Source organism: Panthera tigris, chromosome B3, assembly GCF_018350195.1.
Source record: "Panthera tigris isolate Pti1 chromosome B3, P.tigris_Pti1_mat1.1, whole genome shotgun sequence".
NCBI classification, from domain to species: domain Eukaryota; kingdom Metazoa; phylum Chordata; class Mammalia; order Carnivora; family Felidae; genus Panthera; species Panthera tigris.
This window is the reverse complement of record NC_056665.1, coordinates 31,879,851-31,901,306: the sequence shown is the minus strand read 5'-3', so window position 1 is coordinate 31,901,306 and position 21,456 is coordinate 31,879,851. Positions and strand designations below refer to the sequence as shown.

Below are 21,456 nucleotides of genomic sequence, written 5' to 3'. Positions count from 1 at the left end.
CCAGTCACTGCCCCTGTGTTCAGGACCCCTAGCCCCAAAGTGACTGCAGCTCATGTCTCCAGGGGCAGGGGCCAAGGCAGACACAGCTGAGCCTCAGGCTGGGCCTCAAAGAACCAGAGCAGGCACATTAGTGTGACAGGCATCAGGGCCCTGCCACCACGGGGGGAGTGGACCCACACTGATATTTCGAGATCCTGCATCAATAACTCCCGGAGCCAGCGGTGCATTTGTGCTGACCTTTCTGAGCACTGACTGATTCCCGCAGGGGAGCAGGAGGTGGGAGCGGCCGCCACTGTTGCTGACAGCCCCTGGCTGGGGACAGAGGCAAGGCAACCTGCTGGGGGTCCGCACCAATGACCCCAGCCCCTCCCTGTGTTGGGACCATGCAGGGCTGCCTGCTGGGTGTTCCAGGCTGATGCCCCTGTGTTCCATTCCCCACTCCCCATTTTCCAGCCTTTGCAGATGCCAGGACTCCTCTACCTGGAGTCCCTCCTCATTCCAGGTGTCCTCCACCCTTGCCACGCTTGCTGCCACACGGACCTTTTTCTTGGGCTGTTTTCCCAGCTGGAAGCCCCTCCTCCTTCCCTTCACCCTGCGATATTTTACTTCAGAGCCTTCCTCTGGTCCTTCGTCCTGCAAGACAACTCTGCTGACCACCTTCAGGAATGTCTCATCTAGCCCCTTATTCTGCGGCCATAGTCAATGCTGTCTTGTCTCATTGTTTAAATAGTACTCGTGTGTGCTCCAGCTGCGGACTTAGTATGCTATCAAGTCCCCCAGATGCCCGTTGGCATGCCCTGCAGACACACCAAGGCTCAGGTGTGCAGACCTGCCGTAGCGTCTGCAAAGGCCTGGGGAACCTGTGTGGGGCGGAGAGGGGCTGGTGACAAGGGTAGAGGCCATGTCTAATTTGGCATCTCTGATACCACCACAGCCTTGGGTGTGAATACTAGTGCGACTTTTCAGGAAAATAGTTTACCAGCGATCAGTCAAAGGCCTTAAACGGCACATCCTTTAACTCAGGGTCTCTATTTTGGGTACTCAGGAGATAATTTGAGATACAGAGATACATGTCAAAGAATATTCAATGCAGTGATAGTCTAGGAAAACATGGGAAGGGAGAAGCCAGGGCACTTGGACACGAGAAAATGTCCTGCAGCTAGGAAAATCGTGGATAACAGGGTTACCTGTGACTCTGGATATGCTCAGGTTTTCATGGTGAATGAAAAACATAAGATGTTAGGATGACAATTATATACAAAATAGGCTTCAGAAAAAAAAACTAGAAAGAAATGCACAGGCTTAGGATAGTTGTCTTTAGTGTGTAGGAATTTAGCGTTTTTCTTTTTAATCTTTTTATTCTTCTGTATTTTCCAAAATTCATGCCTTACACGTATGCTGCTTTGGTAATTGGGACAAACGTTTGTGACATATATAGACACACATAGATGGATATATCTGGACATCCTTCATTTGGGAGAAGCTGTGGGCTCACCACCCACTCCCACTGCCTCCTTTCAGCTGTCCAAGCCTGGGGGACCCCCGGAGCTGCCCTCATGGAATCAGTCCTTCCTCTTCCAAAGCCGAGACGGAGCCACCAACTTCTCGGAAGACACAGCCCTGGTGCTGGAGTTCTACCCCTCGACTTCCAGTGAGTGCGCTTGCCAGGCCAGGGCAGCCGTGCATCAGGACATATGATGAAGGGGTGCTCAGACCACCTGCCTCTGCCCCCTGCAGGGATGGGTTAAGGGGACCCAGTTCCTAGTGCATGCAGACAGGTAGAGGAGCACCTGGCAGCCTTCCTTGTCCTTGTTCCATGGCATGGGCCAGGATACATGGGTCCTATTCCTGTATTAGATCCATGCATTTTTATTGAACCCCTGTCCCCTCCCCATGTACCTGTCAGCGAGGAGGGAGGGATCCCCCAGGGCTCACAGACTACAGGAGAAACAATTCAGAGACCAGATGATCCAAGCCTGAGTTCCACCTTCAGAGAGTAAAGCCCCCAAGGGCAGAGACAAGGGAGATCCATGTACACACCCCGAAACCCAGAATACGTTTGGAGTTTGGCCTGGAACTCAGGAAGCCCTAAAGAGCAGAGGAGGAGGATCCTTGTGCAGGGCAAGGCCAGGAGACAGGAAAGAGGCTGGCAGTGAGGGATGGGAGAACTAGATGTCGGGTACCAACAGATCGGGCGCCTGGTGGGGCCTCAGATGCTGGGATCCCAGGAGCCTGGGGTGGGGGCTCTGGTGGGAGTCCCAGCTGGTCCTCCCTCTACAGTGAAAGGCAGTGAGCCGTGGACCCTCAGCAAGCCCCTGGGCATCTCCGTGTTGCCGCTAAAGAACCGTTTGTACCGCAAGATGCTGACAGGGAAAGGTCTGAATGGGCTGCACGTGGAGAGGCTCCCCATCACTGTGAGTCCCCAACCCTGAATGGAGCTCGTGATGGGTGGCCTGCTCCCGCCCCTCTGCACCCTGCTCCACCTTGCCACACTAGCACAAGTGAATCTGGCTTCTCCAGCAGCTTCCACCAGGGCCCCTACGAGGGAAGCCAACCACTGTCATGTGTAAGGAGCTCCCCTGAGTTCCTGCCCCAGCAACGCGAGCAGAAGTACAGGGAGCCCCCATGGGATGGTGGCAAGAGCTCAATCCTTTAACCAGCCAGACCTGGGTTTAAATACTGACTGGCCCTAGTTCTCACTGTGCAACCTGGGGCAAGTTTCTTAGCCTTTCTGAACCTCAAAGTGCCCATCTCTAAAATGGGAACAACATGCCCATATAGGATCTCTCTGTATGACCAAAGAGCCAAGGGTCCAGGCTCTAGAGCCTGACTGTCTGGATCCAAATTCCAATTCCACCCCTTAACAGATTACATCACCATGGGAAAATTAAAGTTCCGGTGCCTCAGTTTCCTTATCTGTAAAATGGGTTCATAGTAATAGAATTTTTCTCCTAGGGTGGCTGTGAGATTTTTTTGAAGCAAAAGTATTTAGAAAGTAGAGTATTTAGAACAGAATAAATTCTCATTAAGAATTAATACACGATTACATCATTGTTTATTTCTATGCCACCTTTTCCCCTAAAATACTTCTGGCCATTCTGACATAATAGACCTCAATAAATGGGAGTTTCCCTACTCTGCCAGGAAACAGGTCTGGAAGTGCCAGTCGGGTCTACAGTGGAGTTGGGAAGGGAGGTTTGAGGCAGTGAGGGTGAGCAGAGGCAGGGACCAGCTCCCACCTCCCTCTCAGGCCCCGGGCAGAGCCCCTAGCAGGCACCTTCTTGGACAGTCCAGAGCACTGGGCAGAGCAGAGGCAGAAGCTGTCTTGGCCAGCATGGGCTGACTGCTCCCCTCTCCTCCCCTAGGACACCAAGCTGAAAACCATAAATGGTGAGGCCCCCACAGTGGATATCTCCTTCCAGCTGCTTTCCTCTGAGGTAAGGCTGCAGGGCATGGGAAGGTCAGGGCCTGGCAGCCGTATGCCAGCGCCTGGAGCCCCACAGTGGGTTCCAACCTCCTTCACAATTGCTGGCCTTGTTCAGGGGCTGGGGCCAGGGGCTTCTGGGAGGAAGAGACAGCTGCTTTGGGTAGAAATATCTGAGGGGGATTTGAGGCTCTGGAAAACAAGATAGAAAGCTGAGATTAGGAAGAATTGAAAGCAGAGGGCCACCCAGATCTGGGAGTCAGTCTCTAACCCAGCCCAAGCCAAGCTGTGCTCATTGGGATCAAGGTTCTACCAGGGTGAAGTAGGATTTCGGCTGCTGTTGCTGCGGAACAAACTAGCACCTTAAAACAGCACCCATTTATGAGCTCACATTTCTGTGGGTAGGCAATCTGATACAGCATGGCTGAAATCAAGACGTTGGCGAGGTCACATTCCGTTCTGGAAGCTCTGGGGAAGAATGTGCTTCCGAGCTCATTTCGGTGGTCATCAGAATCCAGTTCCCTGCCGTTGTAGGACCAAAGTCCCTGTTTCCTTCCCAAGGGGCCTCTCGGCTGCTGAAGGCCACCTGCATTCCTTCTCACAATGGGCCCCTCCATCTTTAAGCCAGCAGGCATGTCAAATACCCCTTACACTTCTCAACTCTCTGGCTTTCTCCTTTGTCAGCAGCCAGAGAAAACCCTCTGCTTTTAAAGGGGCTCATGTGATTAGGGCAGGCCCACTCTGATAATGTCCCCATCTTAAGGTCAACTGTGCCATGTAACATAATCACAGGGGTCATAGCTCATCATAGACATGGGTCCTGGGGATTAGGGTGTGGAATCTTGAGGGCCCGTTTTTGGAATCCTGCCTGCCACAGCTGGGTTGATCCAAGTGGAAAGATACCACTGGCTGAGCCCTGCCTGATGGATGGGATCTCTTCCTCTAGTCAGCTCTCCCTGGACTCAGAGTCCAGGTTGGACCCTGGTCATCTGGCCCCAGTGCACCGGCCAGGCACCTCCTGGAGTTCTTCCACTTTTTAGTCGGTAGTGCTGGGACAGGCACGAAGCCGGGATATGGGCAGTTCAGGACCATGAACCCAGGAAATACTGGCAGGGGCTGATGTCTGGGTCAGCCCACTCCTTCCTGTGTCCCGTACCAGGAAAAATAGCCAGAAGCACTGGGGTAATACTTGGCCCTGTGCCTTATGCATGGAGAACACAGGAATTCCATGGTGAGGGGTAAGAGGTATAGTCTGGGAATGCAGCCACCTGCAATTGTGTCCCTGCAAGACCTCTGGTGAGTACCTGGGACCTCCCATTAGCACTTCCCCTTCTGGAATGTTCTGCATTGTCTTCTAATTCCTCTAATTCCTGGTGAAAGAGAGTTTGTTAGATACAGCCAGACAGCCCTCACCAACACCAACACCAAACCACATGCAGGACCAGGAAGGTACTGAGAGGGGAAGACACAGAAGCAGTGAAAGACCCCAGGAAAGAAGAAGTGTCCTTAAAGAAAATGTCACAGATTTCCCAGATTGGAGCTCAACACTCCACGGCCTCTTCTCGGGGTCTAGAGTCTGTCAGTGGCCACTGCCTGTCCCCTCCTCACCTCGCCCTGCCTCCTGTCCCTTTACTGGGCACCTGTGTCCAGAGGACCGAAAGGAGCATCAAGTGCCCCTGGTCAGGCCACTGGGGGACCCAGGCAGGCAACAGGCAGGTGGACGGGACACTTCCCCAGTTGCCCAGGGGCTAGGCACAAAGGTCTCAGTAATGAATTATTCACTGGAGCTGTGCTAAGTGCAGAATTAATCCCTTTCCTTCCAGCTGGCGGCCTCACTAAATTATCCCTCCAAGTCATGCGGGAAAACGCTGCCGAATTCATTTAGCTGCTGAGTGTTTTGATCTGGGCCTTGTGATTTTAGCTTCCCCTTCCCCCAGCCCCCCTCCCCCTGGAGGCGGGTAGAAAACCTTTCAGTAATGGATTTCCGAGAAGAAAGGAAAAGAAAGGGATCGAGATTGGGTGTGTACCAGGAAAATAGTACGAGAGGAAATTCAGATTCTGTGGTCAAGTGCTCACACACACAGTTGCACACGTGCACACTCTCTCCCACCATCACATTCAAATACCCGCATGCAGAGAACACATATGCACAAACATGCACACACACACTCCTTTGCAAGGGTGCACACATTTAATGCATATATACATGCTCACACACACATGCAACTTGACACACAGACGTTTTTCACACCCACATTGGCATACAAAGAAGCTAAATCTCTTTGTGGCTAAACTGTTTCTTGGTGAAACTATCTGTGAATTGGCCAATAACTGACTCACTTTGATTCTAGAATCTTGAACTCCAAATTTGGGGGTTGACTGCTCATGTAGTGGACCCGGCATAAAGTTCTTGCAACCATCCATTCATACGTTTATTCCGCATGTGTTTGAAGAAGCCTAGAATTTGGGCTGCCCTTGTGGATTGCAATGCGGAGAGGGAGGGGCTGGCAGCCATGGAGCCCATCTGCCTTGAATTCTCCCTCATCAGGCTTGAACATGGCTCTCTGCTAGAGAGCCATGAGCCCTTTTGGCATCCTTCTCCCTAAGAGGTAATGGGAGGATGTTGAGAATGGATGAACAGGTGGATGGCATTGCAGCCGAGTCCAGAGGGCCCATCCCCAACTCCATCACTCACCATCACCTTCACTCTTCTTGCCCCATTGTCCTCCGGGCAACTGCAAATGTTTATTGGACACCTGCTATGTAGCAGATACTGTCCTGGTTTTAGCGATCTTACACAGAGGACAATGAGAAAAAGGCCCTGTCCTCATAAAGCTTGCATTTTTAGAGGACAGGGAGTGTGGACCAGACAATGAGCCAGTCAGTTCATGAACAGACATCACCTCCTCGTAAGGGGCCTGATGAAACCCAGCGAGGTGATGTAATAGCAAACACTTGACAGGTTCTGAATTCCTTCCGTCTTATTGTTCCACCTGAGATGGTGTCTGCAAATCCATGGTGGGAGGTAACCTGGCCTTCACATTTGCATTCTAGCCTGTGGGACCAGAAACATTGCTTCTTCCCCCATTGAAATCAAACACAGCTCAAAGCTCCACAAGCCACTGCCTGAAGCCTGGGATCTTAGAGTCCTGTGGACACTCAGGTGCAGGGGGGCTTGGGATAATGGGCCTCTTGAGGCCCCTCAACCTCGTGGCTAACAATTCCATCTGAGGGGCACATGATCAGATGTGCTACTGAAAAGCGATGCTTCAGGAGAAGTGAATATGCATGCCTTATTTGGGTACCTCCCTCCTGAGGATACATCCTCTTTCTCACAAGCCTCTTTCTCATGAGACCGGTCATCCTGGTTAATTGAGGTTTTGGTGAACACCATCTCCCCACACCCACTGCTTCCACATCACCCCTTCTCAGCATTCTGGGGAACAAGAACATTGTGGAATTTCCAAATAGGCAGAGACCACAGAGGTGTCTCTCAGTCGCACCCCCTGGACAGGATTCTCCTGGACAACATCCACCACAGGTGGTCTTACTCTTGCTCTGCCATGACAGGAAGCTCACTACCACCAGAAGCACCCTGCCCCATGGCTCAGTGGCCACAAAAGATAGAACTGATCACCCCACATTGAGCCTACCCTCTCTCTTTGCCCAGGCTCCTGGCTCCACCACTTGGAGCTGCAGTGAAGCCCTGGCCAGCCTCCTGTACTGGTTCTGGGGACACTGGCACATGGTCAGCCATTCAGCATGCCGGCTGGCAGACCAGCTGACAAAAACCCTGCAGTTTCTGTAAATGGCAAGATGGAGTGGTCTCCTGGTTTGGGATATTGTGTTTGAAGTGGTTCTGTTGGTGATGGGTTAAGCTTTTTCCCTCTGATGGAACTTCTCTACAGGCACCTGCTGCTTACAGTGATCTGCTTTAAGCTGGAGTTGTGTGTATAGTACATGAATAACTACACATAGGTTCACAAAAACTAAAAAAGAATGTACACCTGCATATACACAGCAGACTTCCCTTTATTGCACATTCGGTGGGGGTTGGCTTTGGAGGTCCATTCGGCTCTAAGAATCCAGGAGCCCGTGGCTACTCCACATACACATATATGAATAACCCTTTGCTCTCCTCCATTCCCCCTCTGATGTTGGCCTCTTCTCTTTGAAGAGTGTGATCTGGTCCCTCAGGAATCTGTGCTTCTCCAGGCTAAACAGTCTGCCTCTTTTAATGAACTGGTTTCAAGATCCCACAGCAGTTTTGGTGCCCTCCAGCTTGCAGGCAACCTCTTTGAAGTGAGGCCCACACCTGACCAGGTCTCCTAGGTTGACCCATGCGGATTGGAGTCCAGCATGCACACTATAGGTGCTCATTGTGTCAGTCCCTGCCTCCTTGCATGGAAATGTGCCTCCTGCAAGGTTTGAGTGTTTGGCAACCGTGTGCCCTCTTGAGCTGGAGTATGGAATCCAGAGTCTTACCCAGGCAGAGCACCAGGGCACCAGGCAAAAATGGGGCCCCTCACATGGGTGGCTGCCTCCTTCTTAGCCCACAGCCCTGAGAGATGCTGGGAGGACTTGAAACCCACAGGTTTCCTTGGATGTTAGCACAGGGTGAGTGCCTTTGTGGAGAGAAGGAGGTGGCGCCTGCTGCCACCCACTGAGGGAAGAGGCGGCTCCCACAGTCCTGTCTGACCCTCCCCCTTTGCTGTTCTCACAGGGAGAGGCGGGCAGGTCTTCAATGCCATGCATGGACTGCCCTGGTGTGTTCATTCGAATCAGTTACAAAGCTCTCTGGAGACCAGACCAACGTGGGGACAAAGGGCCGTTTGACAAATGCGGAGGGGAGCCCAGAGGACAGGCAAAATCACACTGGCTTTTGATGAATTTTTATAAATTTCTTTGAAGGCCACATATGAAAACCCTGATCTGGTCCTCTGAGAAGCCCCAATACAAACCTGCCTCCATTTCCTCACCAAACGCAGCTGCCTGGAAGGCCCAGTGTTTAGGATGATGCAGGAGCCTCCTCGGCTGGTTCCATCCTCTAGAGGGTTGGTTCTGTCCCCACCCCTAAGTCCTCAGCTCTGAAAATGCTACCACATGGATGATGATGGATCCAGAGAAAAAGACCCTTTCCCCTCCCACAACCTCCCAACACCCCTGCCTGTCTTTCCTTCTATCCCAGTTCCCCTACCCAAAGAGTGTGCATCCTTAGATCTGGGTTTGAATCCTGGATCTTTCACTTGACCTTTCACCCTGAGTTCCACCTTCTTCATCCATAGAAGGGAGTCATGATCCCTACCAGCCAGGAATATAGTGACAATTGAATGAAGGAGCCTGTGTAAGTAAGTGCCCAGCCCAGTGTAGTTGCTGACAAACATGCTGAACTCATCAGAGATGAGGACAGGGCTCCTGGGGGAGGGGAACAATGGAGCCTTGCTAATTCATCACTCCGCGCCCGCCCTTCATGACAGCTGCTCCACCAGATTCACATACATAAGGACATCAGGAGGCCTTGTCAAGTGCTGAAGATAAACATCACCAGCCCTACATTTGGTTTCACAGCAATTTTTCAGGGAATGAAGAAATGGAGAAGAGACAGACAATCATCTCTCTAGAGGCCAGATTTGCTGAAGTCCCCACTACATCCTGCCTTGAGCTGGGGCTGTGGAGGAGGTGGAGAAAGTGAGGACCTGCTTCCTGGCCTGTGAGTGGGCAGGGCTGGACCAAGAGCCATACTGCAGGCTCATACCAAATGCCTCACCAACCACAGGACTCTGTAGCTTTGAGATTGTGAGCCTTTGACCCCCAGCCAGAGATGGAATGTATTGAGTCTGGATATAGGGATGGCTAAGGAAGATGGACATTTGGGCCCTCCTCTGGCCTGCTCTGCTCTCCCATGAGCCCAGTGCACAATTGGTGTATTGAAAAGGGGGGAGGGGAGAATAGAGAGAGAGAGAGAGCAAAACTTCCGGACCAAACCACTCAGAGAGTGGGGGCTGCTCTTGGATTTCTCCCCATCTCAAAGCCAGACTACCATAGCCTAGACCTCTCTTCGGCCAAACCAGATGCACCCAGTCTACCCAAGGCCATTCAGGCATGAATTCATTAACCATTTTTTATTTGTATTTTTATTTTTGCCTCTTAGTGTTTATTTTTGAGAGAGGGGATAGTGGCAGAGAGAGAAGGAGACAGAGGACCTAAAACACTGGGTCCAGAGAGCCCTGACTTCAGAGAGCCTAACACAGGCCTTGATCTCATGAACCGTGAGATCATGACCTGAGTCAAAGTGAGACACTTAACTGACTGAGCCACCCAGGCTCCTCCCTTAGCTATTTTTTAGATCCCTAATCTGTGCCAAGGAGTAAAGGACCCTGACAGATCATTATCACCCATGTTGCTAAGGATTCTGGTTGAAGTGCATTGCATACAAAGGTCAGAGGAAGAGTCACAGAGAAGAAAGGTTTGAACTCTGACTCAAAGATTGGCTTGGAAATTGGCAAAGCAAGGGTGTTTCAGGCAGAGAATCACAAGTGCAAAGCCATGGAGGCATGACAGTATCTGAAGCACATGGGACATATGGAGGCTGTTGTGGGAAGCAAGACTGGAGAGTTAGACGGGGCTTACATTGTGGAGGGCCTAGATGCCAGGATATAGAGTTTAGACTTCGCCATAAAGTGGTTCAAAGCTAAGGAAGGTCTTTGGCCAGTAGTAGGATGTGATCTGACCTATATGTTGCACAAAGTCTCTCTAGATGTAAATGAGAGGCCAAGGGAAAAGATTAAATGCAAAAAGACCAGGTTTCAAGCTAACAAGAGTGAGCCCACAGTCTCTCCAGTCAGCTATAGCTAGGGCTCTATTTAATACTAAAATCCTTGCCAGAATTTTTAAATATCCTTATCATTGGCTCCCCTCCCCTGACCCCCAACTTGCTTTTAGATTAACCCTCTGATACCATTTTCTGGAGAATAAATTATGGCCCCAATGAGGATTAACACTCAGGCCCTTCTTTGCTGGCAGACAGACTCAGAGCTTCAAACCCCACCGCAGCTGCAAGACCATGCGGGATGCCATAATGAGGCTTGTGATATGCATGGGAGGCAGCAAGCCCTCTTGGAGGAGCCCGTTTTCTGAGCCTCGCCTTCAGCTGAAGAGATAAGAACCTACAACTGGGGCCACAGGAAATGACAAAGCAGTGACTGATCGGGGAGCTGCTGCACAGGGCTCATTATGGTGCTTGCCAGCGGGCGAGACACCCTTATCAGGGAGTAAATTGCATCAGGCCTTCTGAATTACTAGCGATTGGAAGCAGATTTCTTGGGACGCACTTTGTTAGATACCTAATGAGCGGGATACAGGCGGGCAGAGCCCAAGGCCGGCGGGGCGGGGGACAAATGTCTTTGTTAAACAGAATTTGTCAGTTTCCGCTCCAGGCTCCCTGGGGAGGGTTCAGGGCCAGCTAATTGAATTAAGAGCAAGAGCGCTCCAGCGAGAAGGCTCAGGGCGGGGCAAGAGGCGGGCAGGCCGGAAGGCGGGCGCTTTCAGCACCAAGGACAGCAGCTGCATCCTGGCTAGTCTGTAATTGCCAGGGCCGGCTGGAACTGTTGCATTTTGCATGATCAGGGATTTAGGGGATGGAGTCGGTAGGAGGGAGGCAGAAGATGTTAGGGGAGGAGGACGAAACAGGTGACCCAAGAAGCCTGGAGCCTGTGATGCTATTGGCCTGGTCTGTCTCAAAAGACCCTCCTCTGCAGGCAGGCAACAGTGAGGGCTGAGAGGCATAAGGAAAGGGTGTCTTCTCTCCACCACGACACTCACGTGGTGTGGGGCAGCTGCGGAGCACAAGGAGCCGTGGGATGCGCATCAAGTCTGAGCCAGTGCATGGCTGTGCATTGCTTTGAGCTTTCAGAGTAGGTCTCCAATTACAGCTCTAATGAAGCAGGACATGCTGCAGCCACGGAACCACAGAGTGAGAGGCCACTTGTCAGCCCAACCCTGCCTCAGCCAGCAGGGCAAGGTCTGCCAAATAGAAAAGCAAACAAGCAGGCTTATAGGGCTAGCAGACTCCATCCCCACCTGTAAGAAAGGAGGAGAGCTAGGAAAGGCTGGGCTTACATAGGGAGGATTTAGTCCCCAAGTCTCTACCCCCTCCTCATCCCCATTTAAGCATTATCCTCTTCCCCCATCCTCCACCTTGGCCACGCACCATTTCCAGCAGCCTGGCCCCTTCCTTTAGCCCCAGACAAGCTCCCTTCTCATGAGAAGCAAGGAAAGGAGGGCAAAATCACCTCCCCAAAACGTGGGCAGATTGAGACTGAGGAGTCTAAATAGGCAATATTGGGGAAAGGAATGATTAGGGAGAATTCAGGCACTGTGTGGGACATTGTGGTCCTCCTGGCACCCCTTATATGACCAGACTACCTCCTTTGGGGCTTGTACTGTATGGAAATCTAAAGATTTTTCTGTAAAGGTCACCCACTGACTTGCCCCCAGGCCAGAATGGATCCTGGCGAAGTTGATTAGAGCAAGGGACTAGAATTGTGGGCAGGTGTCCCCTTCCTCCCTCACCACTACATGTACATCTCTCCAGAAGCTGACTCAGCTTGGTAGATAGCGGAAGAACATTCTTGGTCAAGGGCATATGAGCATATGAGTAGCTGCACCCCCTGCTAGAACTTCCAAACAAGTTCTCAAGGTCTATTTGTAGGAGAATGTAGGGCAGTCAAGCTTCCAAGACCCCAGACACATCTAAATGGGGCACTGTAAGTGGCAATCTGCCTTTCTTTTGAAAAAAAAAAATTTTAAGTACCTAATAAGTACCCAGCTCTGATCAGGGGCCCAGTAAATGTCAGGTCTGGGCCACTGAGTTTACCCAACTGGTGCTGAACCCACACAGGGTGGATGTCAGGGAGACAGGTTTGGGGGAGGGGACACCCTCTGCAATGTGTCCCTGCTTTAGAACTGATGGGGCTCCTCTGGAGACCTCTCCCTTGATTTCATTACTTCCACTTCCTCCCCTAACTGGATTAGATGGCAGTCTATGAAATCCAGGGCATTGAGATTGGCTTTCTGCCTGGAAATGAGGAGAAATGTCATTATAGGTCCTGAATCAGCATCTTGCCTCAGCCCCAGCGGCCACCTGGTCAATGGGGACTTAGTCTTTGCCCTGGCTAGTTGTTCTTCCCTTCATTCTCTCCTGCATCCATCTACCTATGCATGCATTTGTTGTGTATTCCGTAGTTCTCCTGCTATAGCCAATTTGGTGCTTAGCTGTTCAGAACAGGAGACACATGTGGTGCCTTTTCCTATCTAAAACACAGAGATAAGGCAACCTCAAATCACCTGACTCAGATGCTACACAGAGGCACTGGGTGTGCTCAGTGGGGAGCCTCTAAAGGAATCTCGCCCTCCGGTGGGGCACCTGGGTGGCTCAGTTGGTTGAGCAGTTGAGCTTCAGCTTAGGTCATGATCTCGCAGTTCCTGAGTTCAAGCCCTGCGTTGGGCTCTGTGCTGACAGCTCAGAGCCTGGAGCCTACTTCAGATTCTGTGTCTCCCCCTCTCTCTACCCCTGCCCTGCTCACACTCTGTGTGTCTCTCTCAATAATAAATAAACATTAAAAAAAAATTTTTTAAACCACAATAGGTACCAAAATCAGCCTCAAGGTCACCCAATGCTCCACACTTCTCATTCCAAGAGTCCTCATATAGCTGCTTTCTCTTTGGAATTATCTGTCCTTGTACCCATCTGACAGGAGTGAGAGATGAGACCCATACTGGACTGGATGCCTCTGTCCTTGTACCACTATCCATCCCTTACTCTACTGACATAAGCCTGAAAAGACTTCATGTTAATGAATTCCTGCATACCAAATTTTACTTTTTTTAAGTTTATTTATTTTGAGAGGGGAGGAGGGGAAGAGATAGAGGGAGAGAGAGAATCCCAAGTAGGCTCCACGCTCCGGGCAGAGCCCGACTCGGGGCTCGATCCCACGACCCTGGGATCATGACCTGAGCCGAAATCAGGAGTTGGATACCCAACCAACTGGGTCACCCAGGTGCCCCCCTAAATTGTATTTTATAAGGGCATAAAGGAATCATTATTTAAAGGATCTGGGTGGTAACGTTAAGCATCCTTGTCCTGATTCATCTGTCTCATATGTGTGGGTTTTCATATAGAGTTTACACTTAAAGAGAGGCCCACCTGTACTCATTCTCTCTGTTTGTTCAGGGTCAGGCATTCAGGCACCTGTAATGCTGAGAACATCTGTCCTGGTTGGCACTGTGCCCATTGTTCTCTCAGCTTCTGGTGCAGATGATGGCATATTTATCTGCTATGTGGCCATGACAGAATTCCAACAATTGATATAGGAAAGACCTTTGAGGTCCCTACAGCCTTTGAACAATGGGCATGTGTTAGGGCTAACCATGGATTTCCAAAAGAGCTTTAAAGTAACCTCTCCCCAAAGGGAGCCTAACACATGTCCCTAAGCCCAGGGAACTTAAAATTTGAACAAAAAAATAAAAATGGCAAATAAGCCTGGAATTAGAGGACAGTGTAAGAGCAGAGCGAGCCAGCTGCTGGGCTGGAAGATCCCAGGAAAGCTTTGTGCAAGTATGGGTGGAGACCATCAAGATTTCATGGAGAGGCTGAGTTGTAGACAAGCAGAGATGAGAGAAATAGTCATGCCAAGGGAAGAAGAGAAGAGGAAAAAGAACAGGGAAGGCCAAAGAGGAGGCCCAGTGGAGTACAGAGAGAGGAGACTAATGGGTTATAATATGGGGAAGGTAACAGCAGAGATGGAATGGAAAAGAAATCTACCCAGCAAAGGGTGTCAAAGGAGCTTGGAGATTTTAGAGGCTATTGTTACTGCACCAAGTATGAGAGTCCTAGATGGCATGGTTTATTTATTCTTGTGACAAATATTTACTGAGCACTTACAATGAGGCAGACACTAGGGATAAACAAAGTATCTGCTCACATGTCACTTCCATTCCTAGTGTGGGTACTAGAGGAGGGAGACAGACAGCATTTTTTGAAAGTTAATTTTCTGGTAGAGTTAAGTACTCTGGACAGTAAAATGGGATAATGTGAATAGAGAGTATATTGGAGCAGGGCTGACTTTAGAGAGGATAAGCCTCTATCTTGAAGGCCAGGGCCTCTCTAGAAAGATCACATCTGGGCTGAGACCTGAATGATAAGAAGGGGACAGCCATGTAAAGACTCATGAGACTTGTGGGCGGAGAGAAAAACAGATGGAAAGGCCCTGAGGCAGGAAAGAGCTTGGCATGTTGGGGGAATGCCAAGGACAGTGTGGGAAGACCCCACGGAGCAAGGGGGCAGGTGCTAAGAGGTAGACAGGGGCCAAGCATGCAGGGCCTCCTGAGCCAGGAGGAGGAGAGGCTTGGGGGTCTCGTAAGCACACTTGTGGTAGGAAGACAGAAATTTCTTTGCACCTTCTCTTCCCAGAAGCCAGAAAACTTCTTGACACCAAACAACAGCAAGGTTCTGCCCATCCTAGACCCCAAGATCTTAGATGAGAAGCTGGGTACCATCAATGCGTCCAACACCCTGGTGAGCTCTACAATGGACTGTAGCACATCTGCCTCTCAGGAAGCAGAGGAAGAACCTCTGGTGCCCAAGATATCCCACGAAATGGTGAGTGTCTCCACCTAGCACTAGGAGGACCAGAGCGGTGATAAGGGCCACAGAGAAGAGGTTTGACTGCCACCTGATTCATTCCATAGGTGGCAAGTAAGACTTCCCTTCAGATATACTCTGTGAGTGACTCACCCCAAAGCTAAACTGGTAGAAGGTATGGATTCTTTATCTTACAGTTTCTTCACCTTTTGAATGGAACTCTCACACAATTTCCTTCAAAGCACACCCTTGCAACACTTGTAAGGCAGGGATCCATTGACTCACATAGTGATCAACCCAGAACTTTCTCAGGAGCGGGTCCACTGGGTAATGGGAAGCCCCTTTGAGTCATTGGCTTGCTTTTTAAGTTTATTTATTTTGAGAGAAAGAGAGAGAGAGAGAGAGAGAGAGAGAGAGAGAGAGAGAATGAGCAAGGGAGAGCAGAGAGGGGGGAGAGGGAGAGAATCCCAAGCAGGCTACATGCTGTTACTGCAGAGCCCGACACAGGGCTCAAACCTGTGAACCACAAGATCATGACCTGAGCCAAAATCAAGAGTCAGACGGATGCTCAACTGATTGAGCCACCCAGGTACCCCACTAGTTTTAATTTCTAAAAGAAGAAATTGGGACTTAAAGAAAAGAGGACACCATCTTTGATTACAAAGTCTGTGTCCTTGGTCATGGGAGCTGCAGTGGCTTCCTATTGCCAGTTGACCAGATGCTGAGAAAGGGTTGGTGAAGATGGCCAAGGCACTATCTTAATTTGGTGAGGGGTCGGTGCTGAATCTTGGCCCCTTGATGCAGAGAGCTTAAGAACAGGCTACCAAAAGACAGTCCAGTTGAAGTCCCCACTTGGGGTTCCACCTCAATGACCATGGGTGAATTCACATGTGGCTTCCTTCCCTCTTCCACAGCGGATCCCATGGGGAACGCTTCTCAGAAAGATCCTGAGAAAAGGCCCAAAAGCAAGGCCACCAGTCCATAGGGAAGCCCTCGGCCTCCTCTTCTCAGGACCTGCCCCTCTCCACTGACAGCCTCCACATCTTCCCCTGGCACTTCTGCACCTTTCTGGAACATGTCCCATCAGATGAATAGGAAGGGTTGCTATCTGCTGGTTGTGCCCAGGATGCTCCCACATGAGTGTCCCTGCCCACCCCAGAGCAGGCCCCCACTGGCAGGTGCCAGAGCACTCGTGGGCCACCTTCTGTACCCCTTTCTCTCACCTCTGCACCTTGGGAAAGCAGCTCTCAGGCCTGACCTGCCAGCTCAGCCCTCAACTTGGCTGAATAAACATTCAGACCTTGCATTTGGAGACTCTGGCAGTGTGACTGGCCTGCAGTCCGTCTTCATCTTCCCTTAAGGATGAAACCCTAAGAGATGGCACTAGACTGCAGCCTGAGAAATCAAGCTGAGTAACTTTTGAGCAAGAGACCAAGTAACTGAGCAAGAAACTGAGCAACAGAGGGGAGGGGGAGAAATAAGTGACTCAAGAGCACTAAGACAAGATTCTAGAAGGCTCTGAGTGCATGCAAGGGGGCTTAGGGCTCCCCTATACCCACAGACTATCAGAGACTATTTGTGATTCTGGAAATCTCCCAGCACTCCTGTTGGTGGGCTGGTCCCTCCACCCTCCCCCTTGCTGGGCACCTGGCAAGATGTTGGTAAATACTTACTGGGCCTTGTGATAGAACCCCTGGCTAGATAGCAAGGGCATCCGAAAGAACCTTAGAGAGCATCTAGTCCAATCTCCTAATTTTATGAAGGATGGCCATGAGGAGGCTCTGAGGTGGGATGACCCTGCCCAAGGCTTCCTGACCCCACTATCCCATGCTGTCTTGCTTATAACCAGGTGAATACCAGAGAGTGGCAGAAGCCTACACCCCCAGCCCTATACCGTTTGGCCAACCTCACACCACTGGGTCCCTCAGACACATATAGTATTCAGTACAGTGGGCCTGCTCTTTCCCCTTGCCCATCACAGCCTTCCTCAGGCCCAGCCTGTTCCCTCCTTGATCCTGACTCTTGGTTCCATTCCATGTTCCCTCCCTCCCTTGCCTTTGTCCTCCAACCCATTATTCGTCCCTTCCTTCCTTCCTCTCTCTCTCTCTCTCTCTCTCTCCCTCTCTCGGCTCGGATTTACCATCTGGCTATTCCCATCTCTGACTCTCTGCCCTAGTTGGGTCCTGGAGACCCAGCCCCCAGCTCCAGCTCCTACCCACTCACCAGAGCCTGCCAGGACCAGGGCAGGACCCAGACATTCACATGCCCAGCAGAACCCCGTCACAAGCAATTGAACGTGGGTGGGTAACAACAATCTGTAGCTCCGTGAAATCACAGGTAGCCATGTAGCAATGGGTCACTGTTTCATAGCAACCAAGCAAAATTACATAGCAATAGACAAGCTCATTCACGCAACCAAGAGACAAAGCGACAAGCAATATAACACAGTGAGGGAACAATGGAGTATAGTTGCATAGTGGTAGACCCAAGCCATACAGTGATATTAAACAGCACTGTATTATAGGAGATGCAGTCGTAGAACATAGTAACGAGCACAGAACACAGCGTGTAAGCTTCGGACAGAGTCACAGAGCAGGAGGAGACACTCGACTAACATTGGAACACATCTGGGTGGCGATGGTGCCATCACAGTGTATGATGCCTGGACGTGAGGTCAGCAGCAGAGACTGGGGGGTGGCAGTGGGCCCCAGTGACATGGCAGGTGACAACCTACCTCCCTCGGCTCTCTGACTCTGTGTTCAGGCTGTGAGCCTCTCAGTGGCACCAGATTCCTGGAGCGTGGTTTGTCTGAGTTTAGTCTTGTAGCACATTTCCAGAGCCCAAGAAACAATTTTGCTTCTGAGTCCCTCCAGAGGCTACTCTGGCTTAATAAGAAATGGAACATTTTCTGGAAAAAGGAGCACCTTGGGAAGGGAGAAGGAAGTGGAGGGGACACATGGTCTGTTGCCCTCTCTGCCGGGAGCCACAGATGCTTCCCGCTGCCCCAGGGCCTGCCAGTCTCACCTCTATGGCCCCAACAAGCCCACTTGGCACCCATTCCCAAGTGCACCCATGGGTCCGCCTTCATTCTTCATTCTCAGCTGCCAACTCTTCCATCTGGGGCTGGTTTTGGTTTTTTTTTTTTATTTTTTTATTTTTTTTTTATTTTTTTTCCAATATATGAAGTTTATTGTCAAATTGGTTTCCATACAACACCCAGTGCTCATCCCAAAAGGTGCCCTCCTCAATACCCATCACCCACCCTCCCCTCCCTCCCACCCCCCATCAACCCTCAGTTTGTTCTCACTTTTTAAGAGTCTCTTATGCTTTGGCTCTCTTCCACTCTAACCTCTTTTTTTTTCCTTCCCCTCCCCCATGGGTTTCTGTTAAGTTTCTCAGGATCCACATAAGAGTGAAACCATATGGTATCTGTCTTTCTCTGTATGGTTTATTTCACTTAGCATAACACTCTCCAGTTCCATCCACGTTGCTACAAAGGGCCATATTTCATTCTTTCTCATTGCCACGTAGTACTCCATTGTGTATATAAACCACAATTTCTTTATCCATTCATCAGTTGATGAACATTTAGGCTCTTTCCATAATTCGGCTATTGTTGAAAGTGCTGCTATAAACATTGGGGTACATGTGCCCCTATGCACCAGCACTCCTGTATCCCTTGGGTAAATTCCTAGCAGTGCTATTGCTGGGTCATAGGGTAGGTCTATTTTTAATTTTTTGAGGAACCTCCACACTGTTTTCCAGAGTGGCTGCACCAGTTTGCATTCCCACCAACAGTGCAAGAGGGTTCCCGTTTCTCCACATCCTCTCCAGCATCTATAGTCTCCTGATTTGTTCATTTTGGCCACTCTGACTGGCGTGAGGTGATATCTGAGTGTGGTTTTGATTTGTAGTTCCCTGATGAGGAGCGACGTTGAGCATCTTTTCATGTGCCTGTTGGCCATCCGGATGTCTTCTTTAGAGAAGTGTCTATTTATGTTTTCTAATCTGGGGCTGGTTTTAACACAGGCCTTTCAGGTGCCACTTTGTCCATGTGGGGCAAAGCTCCTGTCCTGAGTGGACCCACCAGAGCCAGGGTTCTGCAGGTGTGATCTCAGGTCAGGTGTAAGGGCCCAGGCAGAGCTAAAGGAAGTCTTCACCTCCCTTCTGAGCAACCCAGGAAGTCTTTTTTGGAAGAGCTAAGCTTCTGAGTGTGGAGAGTGTGATGTTAAGACTTGTCTTGAACATGGCAATTCCCAAATATTAAACAACTTGCAAGCGGTCCCCTTCACCCCCATCCCTCCTGAGCCCACCTCATGCTGAGCCAGGCAATGTCAAGAGCAGGTAAGATGAGGGGCTCCGTGCAGTCTCCAGACAGGCCTGGTTCCATTCACAAAGGGCTTATAAAGCACCTGTCATGTGCCAGGATTCCCCATTCCCCCGGCAGCTCTGTCATCAAGCACTTCCTCCAACCTTCCAGAAAACCAGCACTCCCTACCCCTTCCAGGTTCCTAGTTGCTATGTCCAGCTGTGTGGGGGGCAGGGTGGTGGAGGAAGAGGCCAAGGCCCTGAGTCTGGAAGTTCCCAGCAGGTAGGAGCAAGCCACACTTCAGGAAACAACAGAGTAACCCAGGGTAGGCACACAGGAAATATTTGGCGAGGGATAAATGGCAAAGGGGCATGGCTGAGACAGTTTATCTTCTTAAGTGCCACACTTACGCAGCATTGCTGGGCACACCTAGTAAGCCCTCAGTACGGAGAGAGGAATGAAGGCAGAAGTACTCAGTTGCTATTCAAGAAATGTGTGATCAGTGCTGTTTCTAGTGTAGAAATTCCAGCACAGGGACATTACCCTCCTCTCTCTGGCCCTCTCCCTCCATTCTCCCCCAACACACCCCTTCCTTTGTCCCTCTCCCCCCGCCCTTATTTCTGCCTCTCCCTGCTTCTGCCTTTTTTCAGTTGTTTCTATTTCTTTCTGATTCTCTGGCTTTCTCTCTCTCTCTCTGACTCCCCCTACCCCCCCCCTTTCCTCCTGTGCTCAGAGGAGATTTGTGGCAGACCAGAGGGCCCTCATACCAGCAGATGAATAATTGACAAGAGTTGTTTAAAGATTCAGTGGAGTTTTCTCAACCTCACCACACTGGAATAACTCATCTCTTTCATTCTGTCTTTGAAAGCCTTTCCCCCTCCCTCCATCTCTCCCCTTCCTGGCCCCTACATGCCCACCCCTGCTTTCGCACAGCTTCTGTCTCTCCCCCTTTCTTAAATCTGCTGGACCCCAGAATGATCCCTTGGTCCTCATTTCTTTAACTTCACTTACTGGCTGTGCCACCCCATTTAACCTCTGCTAAGGGTGGTAAGTTGACTTCTGCTCCTCTGGACACCATTGCCCCAAGAGAGGGGGCCCCATTTCATGGGCAAGGACGGGGAGGAAGGCCTGAGGATTGGTGACCTCTCCCAGGCCACACAGCAGCAGGGGTGGGGTCCGGACCGCAGGTAGGCAGGCCTCCCAAGCCCAGGAGACCCCCCCAGCCAGGTGGAAAGGTGCCGGCCCTGCCACACCTTCCCATGGTGGCTGTGAGCACTTTGCATCCCTGAGCTTTGACAGCACAGGAGAGCTGCTTACCCTGCTCTAAGTGCCCCTTAGGGCCAGATGGGGCAGGTGAGGGGCCTTCATAAAGGGGGGCTGGCAGAGATACCTGCCAGCAGAGATACCTGGGAGCATGGTCCTGCATGCCTGCCTGGCATGGCCCCAGGGTGCCCAACCACCCCTGCCCAGATCTGAGGCATCCCCAAGCCGTAGGACTTGCGGTGCTAAACCAGAGACAGTCTCACCCTGCATGGCGTGGGCGCTCCCCTGACCTGGGCCTGCTCCACTCACGGTTGCCACGCCCTTGCCCTCTGAGCCCCATAGCGACAGGGCACACACCCTCTGCCCACCCAGCTCTGCTCCACATGGTCCCCTGCTCTCACAGAGCTCTCTGCACCTCCTTGAAGTGACCTTGAGCTCTCTTCCCCTCCTTGGGCCCCAGTTCCTTTCCTCCATTGGCAGAGGAGGTTGGAGCAGATGTTCCAGGGTCCCTTGGGGCCCCTGCGCTGTGACTGGGGCCATGGTCTTGCCTTTGGCCCCCCTCCAGGATGAGGTCTGCAGGCTGGTGAGGCTGAGAGGCTCAGACCAGGCCCTGCTCCTCAGGCACCACCTGGTGGCAGGTGATGGGTCCTGAGCAGGAGTCTCCTGCAGCCACAGGCAGTGGTTAACATGATGACACTGCCCACGTTGGTCACTTGCAGGAATGTCTGCCTGGGATGATGGTATCACAAAGCCCAGGAGCCTGGCACTGGCCCCCATGAGCTGGAGTGACACTGGGAGGCAGATCACTCAGGTCCTGTG

The 21,456-nt window shown here is 51.2% G+C and overlaps 1 protein-coding gene across 11 annotated transcripts in view; it reads left to right on the top strand.

Annotated features, from left to right (window-relative positions):
* CCDC33 (coiled-coil domain containing 33) overlaps positions 1-21,456 on the top strand; it is a 90,127-nt gene that overhangs the window by 34,314 nt on the left and 34,357 nt on the right. For all 11 annotated transcript variants that reach the window (XM_042988404.1, XM_042988406.1, XM_015538668.2 and 8 more), the window contains 4 exons: positions 1,522-1,651; positions 2,281-2,414; positions 3,366-3,437; positions 14,895-15,083. In XM_042988404.1, the coding sequence (XP_042844338.1) occupies positions 1,522-1,651; positions 2,281-2,414; positions 3,366-3,437; positions 14,895-15,083 (525 nt within the window). The remainder of the gene's footprint in view (positions 1-1,521; positions 1,652-2,280; positions 2,415-3,365; positions 3,438-14,894; positions 15,084-21,456) is intronic.